The sequence below is a fragment of the Sciurus vulgaris genome (genome assembly GCF_902686455.1).
Source record: "Sciurus vulgaris genome assembly, chromosome: 2".
In the NCBI taxonomy this organism is placed as follows: domain Eukaryota; kingdom Metazoa; phylum Chordata; class Mammalia; order Rodentia; family Sciuridae; genus Sciurus; species Sciurus vulgaris.
In genome coordinates, this window is record NC_136462.1 from 179495642 (window position 1) to 179506590 (window position 10949).

A 10949-nucleotide genomic window follows, 5' to 3' on the forward strand; every position below is an offset into this window, starting at 1 on the left:
GCAACACCCTTAACCTGGCACAGATTTTTAATAACCTCGTAAATAAGCAATAGAGGAGTACCACATGAAAGCCAGTGACTTTGTACATACGTACTCTTTCTTGTTTATACATAGTTATTGAGTGATATTGTGGATAAATACTGCATTGGTCTTACAGGGGGCACCCAGAAGCTGGTTCTGCTTTGGTGGTACTGATGATTTGTAGGACAGAGAAGATTTAAATGAGTTTATGGGGTTAGCACTAGTGAAACATGGGTGTACAGATGGGAATTTGATGCTAGTATTGTATTTTTAGGCTATTTTGACTTTTCTTCTTGGTCACTAAGGCCACCTCCTCTTGCATTGTGGAACTGAAACTTTCAGGCAACTTCCTATTGCTGGGATTGCTCAACTCTTGACCTTCTATATCTTTCTTATGTCCCACTTTGGGGCTGTTAGTTTTAGCAAGCTGCCACAATGGTGGAAGTGGAATAGAGCATGCAGAAGTAGATGGTTTAGCTTTGCTGGCCACCAAGCAATGGTACTGTTTTATTGACATTTTACATTATTTTTATTTTTTTGTGTGTGGTACTGAAGTTTGAACTCAGGAGACCCCTGAGCTACATCCCCAGTCTTTTTTTTTTTTTTTTTTTTTAATTAAAGACAGGGTCTTGCTAAGTTGCCCAGGCTGGCCTCAAACTTGAGAACCTTTTGCCTTAGCTGCCTGAATCACTGGGATTACAGACATATGCTGTTGCTCCTGGCTTAAATTATTTTTGAAAGTGACTTCTGTGATTGATAGAGGAATGGTGCTAGGCTCTTTAGGATCCTGATTTTGGTTTGGTCTGTTAAGGACTTTGATGATGAACTTCAAAGTTAGGGCTTTGTAGTTCCAGTAACCTGCTCCTCATTTCTGAATGCCCACCCCCCTTTTCTTTTTCTTTCTTTGTGGCTCTGGGTGTCAAACACATGGCCTTGCATATGCTATACAAGTGCTGTCCCACTGAGCCACACCCCCAGCTCTCTGAATTCTACTTGACTGCAGGTTATGAAGGGGGAGCTTTCTTCTACCCCAGGATGGGACCTGATCCCCTCAATTGTGTTTATCACGGGGAAGCTAGATCACCTGTGTGCTTCTGCTTTTGTACCTGTGTATTTAGAAGGTTGAACTTAAATCATTTCTGGTGCCTTCTAGTGCTCTCAGAATTTGCTACTGTCCAAATGGTTCCCAGTCCTGCACCTTTAATTTCCTGGTTTGGCTTTCCATGCTGCTTTGTGGTCCTACCCTTTGGAATGAGGGTTTTATGAAGGCTGTATGCTATATGGTATGCCATGTAGTTTGCGTTCAGTGAGAGTTAAATTAATTCACTCATCAGCTGACTGTGGTGGCGCACACCTGTAATCCCAGCTGTTTGAGAGACTGAGGCAAGAGGATTGTGAGTTCGAAGCCAGCCTTAGCAGCACGGCCCTAAACAACTCATTGAGACCCTGTCTCTAAATTAAATATAAAAAAGACCCGGGGAGGGGCTGGGGAGATAGCTCAGTTGGTAGAGTGCTTGCCTTGCAAGCCCAGGTTCGATCCCCAGCACCCCCCCAAAAAAAAAAGACCCGGCATGTGGCTTGATGGTCAAGCACCCCTGGGTTCCAAAAAAAAAAAATAAATTCACTCATCATAGATTTGAATACACTGAAATGAAGATGCGCTGTGCTTAAAGTACACAAAGGACTGTGAGAGTTATTGTAGACACTTACTCAGCTTGGCTAGACAGAGTCCTGACCTAAGTATTGCGATTTATTTCTTAATAGCCTCTGTGAGAATCAGCCCCTCAGTGAGGCTGAAGAGGGTTCAAACATTCCTTTCCATTGACCTCCACATGCAGCCAAAGTTGCACTTGATTGGTCAGTTTTCTTGTAAGGACTCATTTATGATAATTAGCCACCTTGCCAGTCTGGGTTGGGATTCTACTGTATTTGCCTCAGACTTCCTTAGTTTTTTCTTCTTGATCCTTTCTCAGTCCTTGAGAGGTTTCTGCAAGTTCCAGGGCATAGTCTGCCCTGCTATTATAATCAAGGTTTCCTTGAACAAGTACGTAATACTTACCTGGGGCTGAAGAAAATTGATATTAAAATAAACTGGCTTTCTGTCTGACTGATAGAAGACCATAACATCTTCGGGGTTAAAAGTTTGTGTGATATTTTATTGGTGCACTAATGCCAGATTTCTCTCCCTTTTCAATACCTTGTGCAGGTCAACGTGTTGAAACTTACTGTTGAAGACTTGGAGAAGGAGAGAGATTTCTACTTTGGAAAGCTACGGAACATTGAATTGATTTGCCAGGAGAATGAGGGGGAAAACGATCCTGTATTGCAGAGGATTGTAGACATTCTCTATGCCACAGACGTATGTGTCAACACAAAAATTTTCTTTCCATTTTGCCATCTAAGAAGAAATAAATTTAGTTGGTTTCAGCAACCTTTATGCTGATTCTTGTGTTCATAAAAAGACTTCGTCTTTGGTCTGGAGTTGTGAATGGTAGAGTTGCTTGCTTGGCATGTGTGAGGTCCTGGGTTTGATCCTCAGCCCTGCGTATAAATAAATAAATAAAAGATCCGTTGATGACTAAAAAATATCAAAAAAACAAAACAAAACCCTTCATCTTTGATCCCTCAAAGTCAGCCTGAGGACCAGGCACAATGGTGCATGCCTGTAATCTCAGTGGCTTGGGAGGTAAGGCTGGAGGATTGACAGTTGAAAGCCAACCTTAGCAAAAGTGAGGCTAAGCAACTCAGTGAGACCCTGTCTCAAAATAAATACAAAATAGGGCTGCGGATGTGGCTCAGTGGTCGAGTACCCCTGAGTTCAAGCCCTGGTACCCCACAAAAAAAGTCAGCCTGAGTGTACCTCTTTCCAGCTTCAGCCTCTGCCTTGAGTTCAGTGAGCCTCTGAGGAAGAAATAGGATAAGGAGGTGGCTGTTTTACCTGACTCCTGTAGATGGTAGCCCCTGATAAGCCACAAAATATCATCAGCCAGAAGCACCCTTCATCCCCATCTCACCCTCTGCAGGTTGGACCCCTCAGGTGTAGAGGTGCTGCCTTCATTTATTAGGACTCCAGGCATGCTATCCCCAGCTCATTTTTCACTGTTTGCTGCCCCCAACTGTCAAAAGTGTGCCTTTTTTTCCTTTCTTCCAGGAGCTTGCCTGGTATCCATTTCCTAAAAGTACTTTGTGGTCAGATTTTTTTGCATGTTTATAACACAGCCAAACCTGCTGTCATTAGTTATGACATGTTAGCTGATCAGAGAAGTCTGATTTTCTCTAGATTTAGGGTTGATAACTGCTATGTCCACTGTTTAATAGGTGTATTTATATTTCTGCATGTCTAGCAAGGTCTGTAAGATCACACTACTATTTTGTAGTATGTGTACCCCTATACAAATGTAAGGTGATAATAATGCTATTTTTATGACTGTCTTCTAAACTTGTGCATTTTGAGGAATTAAGTCACATGACAAAAAAGTTGATAATTTGTTCAATAAATCTCTAGGGCTTGTTTTGTGCTGGATAATGAACTAAATATTATGAAGATATAGGGTCCTTTGGTCTAGCTTATTATTTTAGTGAAAGCACATCTTAAGTAATTCAGCTCTAGAGATTTAGTTTAAGGAAAAAAAGATGGTTGAAGGTACTGGGAATTGAACTCAGGACCTCCCACAGGCTCAGCTAGCACTCTGAACTGAGCTACTACCTCCCCAGCCCTTTTAAAAATTTTTTTTGAGACGGGATCTTGCTGAGTTGCCCAGGCTGGCCTTGATTTTAAGATCTTCCTGCCTCAGCCTCCCAAGAAGCTAGGATTACAGGTGTACACCACCATGCCCAGCTGAGAAGTTAATTATTATGGTGCAGTAGTGTATCCATTCCCTGTTATAAGTGTATGTGGAATGCTCTGTAGTGAGTATGAAATGGAACCCCCAAGTATGGTCTTTTTGTGCACACTTGGTTTTCCCATGCCACTTATTTAATTGTGCTCAGTGTTGACTTTTTGAAGGATACATTTCTACTGTTCAAGAAATAACATAGAGGTCACCTGGCCTGTGTGAGTAAGTGTCAAACAATGGTAGACATGGGAAGAACAGCTTACTTTGAGAGACTTTAAATATGAAGAACGTGACCCACAGTAGAAACCGATCATTCATTCTTGAGTAATAGCTTTCCCTCTCGTTTTCCCATTTCAGGAAGGCTTTGTGATACCTGATGAAGGGGGCCCACAGGAGGAACAAGAAGAGTATTAACAGCCTGGACCAGCAGAGCAACATCCGAATTCTTCACTCCAAATCATGTGCTTAACTGTAAACTACTCCTTTTTATTATTCTTAGAGGATTCACTGGTTTCTTTTCATAAGCAAAAAGTACCTCTTTTTAAAAAAGTGCACTTTGCAGAAGTTTCACTCCTTTACCAATAAATTTGAGTTAGGAGCTTTTACCTTGTAGCAGAGCAGTATTAACATCTAGTTCGTTCACCTGGGGAACAAAGAGGCTGACCATGGGGCTCCCATGTGGCTGCTGGTCACACTGATTGCTGGAGAAGGTATTTTTATGTAATACACTGAGGTGGCGACTTCAGTAAAGACTGAATTGAGTTTTAAGCTAATGTGAAATCTTGGCAGAGAACTTTTTAATAAATGAATGCCTTAAGAGTATTTAAAATATGCTTCCATATTTCAAAATATAAAATGTAACATGAGAGGAGATTTTATGTGTCTGACATTGTATCTGGGAAGGAAGGACCAGACCTCAGAACCTTTGGAAACTGCTGTCACAGGCCTTGAAAGGTTGCTTAAATCCCCACAGGCCTAGGCTTTGTCCCAAAAGCAAAGTTTAAGAAATTGCTCTGTAAAGCCATTTGGTGTCATTGACCAATTACATCCCCGCTAAAAACAAATAGCTTGGTTGCCTGGATGAATAGAAGGTGTTTCAGCTCCGAGATGTTTGAGGTGAAGAGCATTTCATTGAGTGTTTCTCTAATGATTTTTCCATTTATTCCTGAAATTTCTGTGTGTTGAGTTTTTGAAAAATGAGGTGTGTCCCTTTTTTTAATCTAATAACTACTTTTGGAGAATTGCCCACATCTCTGGGATTTGGGTGGGTTTGTGTCCTGTTTTACTATCTTAAGTTTACATTTAACATGTTTCTCTTCTCTGCTTCCCTTGCCCACTGGGAACTCCTCTTTGGCTCCTTAAGTTTGCTGCTTAGCATTGGAAGTACAGCAGGCAGGTGATCATGCTGCAAGCTCTTGCTGGACCTCTAGTAAAGGGAGTGATCAGTGAAGGCCATCGTTATCTTGGGATCTACAAGGCTGGGGTGTTTTCGGTATCTGCTGTCCACGGCTCTCCACTGTTATCTGAATACTTTGCCAGTGCACTAATCTCTTTGGAGATAAAATTCACTAGTATGTTACTAAATGTTAATTTCTTTTGCAGAAAATACAGTACCATGTCTGAATTAATTATTAATATTTAAAATATTTCATTCCTTAACTCTCCCTCATTTGCTTTGCCCATGGCCTATTCAGTCCCCTTGTTTGGCAGAATTCTGCAAAATGTATGTTACCCACTACTGAGATTGTTCAACCCCCTGATGTGTTTGTATTGATTTGTTTATGGTGGTAGCTTGTCCTAAAATGTGTGTAGAAAACAGGTATTTTATGATAAAATTGCTGTGTAGTGCATGCTCTGTGTGGAATTCAGAGGAAAACCCAGATTCATTGATTAACAATGCCAAAAAATGCAAGTAACTAGCCATTGTTCAAATGACAGTGGTGCTATTTCTCTTTTGTGGCCTTTTAGACTTTTGTTGCCCTAAAATCCATTTTGTCGGGAACCCATTTTCCACCTGGTCTTTCTTGACAGGGTTTTTTTCTACTTTTAAACAGTTTCTAAATAAAATTCTGTATTTCAAGAGTGTCATGTCTTCTGAAATTTGTCTTGCCCTGGGTGTAAGCTTTTAGGTTCTAGCGATAAGGTAAGATACCTGTACTTCTTTCTTAAATTAGGCTTGGTATTTTCAAATTTCCACTTTTTTCCCCCCCCTAAATGTGCTACTAGCTGGCTTCCTTTTTCTTCATTCACAGTGTATCTTTACTGTGAGAGGTTTTTCATCTCAGAAGCCCACGCTTGGCCTAACTGCTTTGAAGCCTTTTTAGTCTATTTCCTCCTGAGAAATTTAGCGAGACAGTGCTTGGTGGATGACCTTGGGGGTGGGATACAGATATGTATATGTATTTTTTTTTCCCTGAAAATATGTTTTAAAGAAAATTTAACACAATCTCAATCTATAAAATGATCAAGTTGTCGTTATTTTTTTCCTCCCTTAAAAAGTTCATATTTTGGTGGCACACACCTGTAATCCCAGTGGCTCTGGAGGTTGAGGCAGGAGGATCATGAGTTCAAAGCCAGCCTCAGCAAAAGTGAGGTGCTAAGCAAGTCAGTGAGCCCCTATCTTTAAATAAAATACAAACTAGGACTGGGGATGTGGCTCAGTGGTTGAGTGCCCCTGAGTTCAATCCCCCCCCCCAAAAAACGTTCTGTACCTTTAGAAGTAAGTTCAAAAGGCAACTTACCTTCATTTTCAGTGCTAAATAAAGTTAAATGGTTGGAAGGTACTTATGTAGTCTTTACCTCCCATAATTCTGGATGCTCTGAAAAACCAGCTTGATGATGATTTTGGTAAGGGTTGCACCACGTTACTTTCTGTAGAAGTTACTGGTATGATACCTTCCTTGAAATGTTTCACATCTTCAGAAGGAATATGAAACCCTGTGTGTTTATAATCTACAAGAAGATACCTCCAGGAATGCATGGAGTTTGTGAAGATACTCTTGGTGCTGTCAGCTGAGAAGTTGCTTGGTAAGGAGTGAAGCCAGTGCTGTTTGTACCTGTGACCTGAGCCCATTGACCTGGCTATTTAGGTTAAGGCAAATGGAGTCTCGATGTGACTAATAACAGGTTAAATCACTGGTGCAGTAAACTCAGTAAGCTGCTTGGTTGCTTGTCAAGTTCCGTGTCTGTTACATGGAGGACAGCAACAGATGGGTTCTCTGCTTAGGTTTGGATTCAGGATACATTCCTCAGGCTGATGATTTCAGTCTGATGGGCTTCAGAGTCTTATGGGGAGTTTGGAGTGGGAAAATTGGAAGTCTGCATTCTACTATGTACCTCAGGTGACCTATGTTTGAGTTAGTACTCAGGCCGTACTTGGGCCTTACCTAAATGTCTGCAACTTCAAGTTTTAATTCTGGCAGAGGAAACATCAGATTTGAGCCTTCTTTTGGAGTTTTGAGCTAATTGACCTCTCTGGTTCTTATCTGCAAAGCAAGGATGATGGTGTTGGCTGAAGTACATTCCTAACTGGGCGCTTGTTGGGATCTGAGCTGATGGACAAGAAAAGCAACAGCAGTGTTGGAAAACTCTTTACAGGCAAGAGGTGTTTATTTATGGCCTGGGTCCTTGAGATTCAGACTGAAATTGTAGAGTAGAAAAAGTTGTTTTTCTATCTCGTGGATTCAGAAGGGGGTTCCTTAAGATAAGCTTTGGGTATTTTGTGAAATAAGTAACAAGTTCTTTTAATGTTTCTCTTTCAGCTTGGTGGTCAATACAAGTCCAGCTCTTTTCTATCTTCAGACTATGATTTTCATCTGTTTTCCCCTAGGTAGTATTGAGGTCTAACCACACATTTCACCATTTTAAATGAAGATTTAGTGATTCAGGTTTATTGATTAAAAAAAAAAAATCACATTTTCTTGAAGGCTTACCTTCTAGGATGTAATATGGTTGTAAAAAGGAAGTTTTCTTTTGCTCTAACCAAGGTGATTTTCTACCGAAGTTTTTATTTTTTATTTTTTTTTTCATATATGGATATAGGGTAATACTCATTTTTAAAAAAAATTTTAATTTTTTTTTTTTTTTTTTTGCAGTGCTGGGGATTGAACCCAGGGCCTTGTGCACTCTACCAACTGAGCTATATCCCCAGCCCCAGATATAGGTTAATAATGTCTGTCTCATTCTGTCCTTGCCATCCCCACCCCTCCCTTCATTCCCCTCTGTATAATCCAAAGTTCTACTGAAGTTTTTCTTTTAAGAATTCTATAAGATGTAGTGTGAGGAGCTCCTTTAGTGATGTTTATACCATAGTTCATAGTTTGCTTAAGCCTCATCAGCCTGGTCAGATTAGCTTGCTGTCATGTGGTCGACCTAAATCTGTCATCAGCAGAGAGTGGAAGTAGTGGTTTGAACCATGGTGAGCCTTAGCCTATGGTCACTGTCCATGAATCAACATTTCTGGCCAGTACTTTTTTAAAATATTTTTTTTAATCGTTGATGGACCTTCATTTTTATATATTTATATGCGGTGCTAAGAATCAAACCCAGTGCCTCACACATGCTAGGCAAGTGCTCTATCACTGAGCCACAACCCCATCCCCTGGCACTCTTGATTTTAGTAATATGTTATACTTTTGAATTCACTCATTCAATCAATAAAATTCTAAAATTGAATGAGTTCATGTTCACTTTCTGTATTTTTATGACATTTGATGCTTTTTACTTAGTGTTCAAAAGTATAGATGTAACTTAAATGTGCGGAGGTCTTCTCTAACAGCCCAAGGGCAAATTCTGTACTTGTACACTGAACTTGACTGTAGTTAGAACCGTCAACACAGATGGCTTCAGTTAAATTGTTATGTAGCTATAACTTATGAAGGTCTATCAGCTTCCTCTTTGGCTTGATCTGAATTGCAAAGTATTTTTACCTTATTCTTTGGAGTTGAGGTTGTGGTCAGGTAGGTTCATGAATTTTCTTATCTAAGTGAGCAGGTCTAGCCTTAGAGTCAAATTTCTAGGTTACTTAATGTAGAACTTTAAATCTTTGTTTTATTTTCATAAAATTTAAATAGGCCTCATGTCTTGCATGAGGCGCCTAGGTTCTGAATATGTTTCTGAGAGTTGGAGGAGGCAATTTTTTGTGCTGTGGTCAGTCAAAAGCAAACTAGGTTATCCACCAAAGCCTAAAATTTTGTAAATGACTTCAAGAGAGAGATTTAGAATTGTAAAATTATATTTATTAGCAGTTTGGAATTCTTTAAGATATCTTGAAATTTTAAAAAATTTCTCCCTAAAGGCTGGGGGGTGTAGCTCACTGTTAGAGAGCTTGCTCAGCATGCCCAATCCTGGGTTTGATTTCCAGCACTGCAAAGGGAAAAAAAGTCCTTCCTTAACTTTTTCTGGCTTAGTTTAAATGTTTTTTTTTTTTTGCAGTTTACAGGAACTGTTAATAAGGTTGGGTGGCTGGGCACAGGTATGAGGCAGAGGAGGAAGAATAATTTATCCCATCTACTGGTATCTTTAATTCAGCTTTCAGTTTTGGTGGAAGAATGAGATGTGGGAAACTTGATAGGTGAGATTCAGTCCTTCAGAGTGACTCTTTTTATGTATATATATATATAATTTTTTTTTAGTTGTAGATGGACACAGTACCTTTATTTTACTTATTTATTTTTATGTGGCGCTGAGGATTGAACCCACTGCCTCAGGTAAAGGGCTAGTGGCTCTACCACTGAGATGCAGCCCCAGCCCACTGAGCTACAATCCCAGCTCCTTCAGGGTAACTCTTAAAAGCTGGCTTTATGACTCTTAACTAGTTTCTGGTAGCTAGAGATGAGATTTTAAAATTTAACCCTAATGGATGATTCACAAATTACAACCTAGAGTATTGAAGTTAAGTTTAAGGTCACACATATAAGTAGTCAGACTATATAAGGAGGTCTATGGCTGGAGCCCCCCTTTGACCTTTACCAAAATAAATGAAGATGACAGTGTTCTGGGAAGGCCATGGATTAGAAACTGAGGCCAGGGTTCTCCTCAGGCCCTGCCTCCTGGATCTGCAGATGATGACTTTTCATTGGCTCACTGAGGTGAACTTTTTTTGATTCAGAAAAAGTTATTTAGATGTGTAAAAGCCAAGTGGATGCTGGAACGAGAGAGTGGGAGAGTGGCAATTCTTAACAGATACTGCCTTTAGAGGCTGATTTTTGTCAGATGAAGGACATCAATACTGGGGATTGAACCCAGGAGTGCTTTATCACTGAGCTGTTCCCCCACCCCTTTTTATTTTTTAAAGCAGGGTCTTTCTTAGTTGCCATGGTTGTCCTTGAACTTGTGATCTTTCTGCTTCAACCTCCCAAGTAGCTAGGATTACAGGTGTGTGCCACCGAACCTAGTGGATATTTTTGATTCAAAGAGAAGCACAACATTTTTTAGCATCTCTTGTGTATGTCATGCATGTGAATTTTGTGGTAAAGTTTTAACAGTGAAATCAAACCGTATAATTTCTGTATTTTAATTAAAGTACTTAGGTTTTAACTCTGTAGGAGGAAGCTTTGACAGGAGAAATAGCATAGAAATAGCATGCGTTTGACTTTTTCCCATAGGTTGCAAGCTTCAGGAAGAGCCCACTAGTAACACAACATCTCCAAGTCATCTAGTGCAAGAATCTAAATGCATTTTACATAACCAGGATCTGTCATGATTTATCCCATCTAAGCTTGAATGGCTTTCAGATTTCTTTCCTTACATGCTTGTTTCTCAATTGTTTTATCATGTTCATGTTTACATTTCTCATGGGGCCCACTTACACATTTTGAAGTAGGTCTGGTGATTTTAAGATCCAACATAACCTCAAGGCCATCTGGCATTCTAAAATTTTCTGACCTGGTAACAGTCTCTCTTTCTGTATTTTGTGTTTTTCTACAAAATAATGTGAGTGAGTTAGACACATATAATTATATATGACTGCTGCTTTTACTTTGAAGTTTTAAAATCTTGCCTAGGAGAATCGAATAAGCTTATGTGGGTGTTTTTTTTTTTTTTTTTTAATTTTGACAAGGGTCTTGCTAAATTGCTCAGGCTTGTGATCCT

The 10949-nt window shown here is 39.8% G+C and overlaps 1 protein-coding gene across 2 annotated transcripts in view; it reads left to right on the forward strand.

Annotated features, from left to right (window-relative positions):
* Positions 1–8034, forward strand: part of MAPRE1 (microtubule associated protein RP/EB family member 1) — a 30637-nt gene extending 22603 nt beyond the window's left edge. For both annotated transcript variants that reach the window (XM_079128366.1, XM_079128367.1), the window contains exons 6-7: positions 2228–2380; positions 4215–8034. In XM_079128366.1, coding sequence (XP_078984492.1) covers positions 2228–2380; positions 4215–4271 — 210 coding nt within the window. In that variant the 3' untranslated portion in view covers positions 4272–8034. The remainder of the gene's footprint in view (positions 1–2227; positions 2381–4214) is intronic.
* Positions 8035–10949: the final 2915 nt, after the last annotated feature.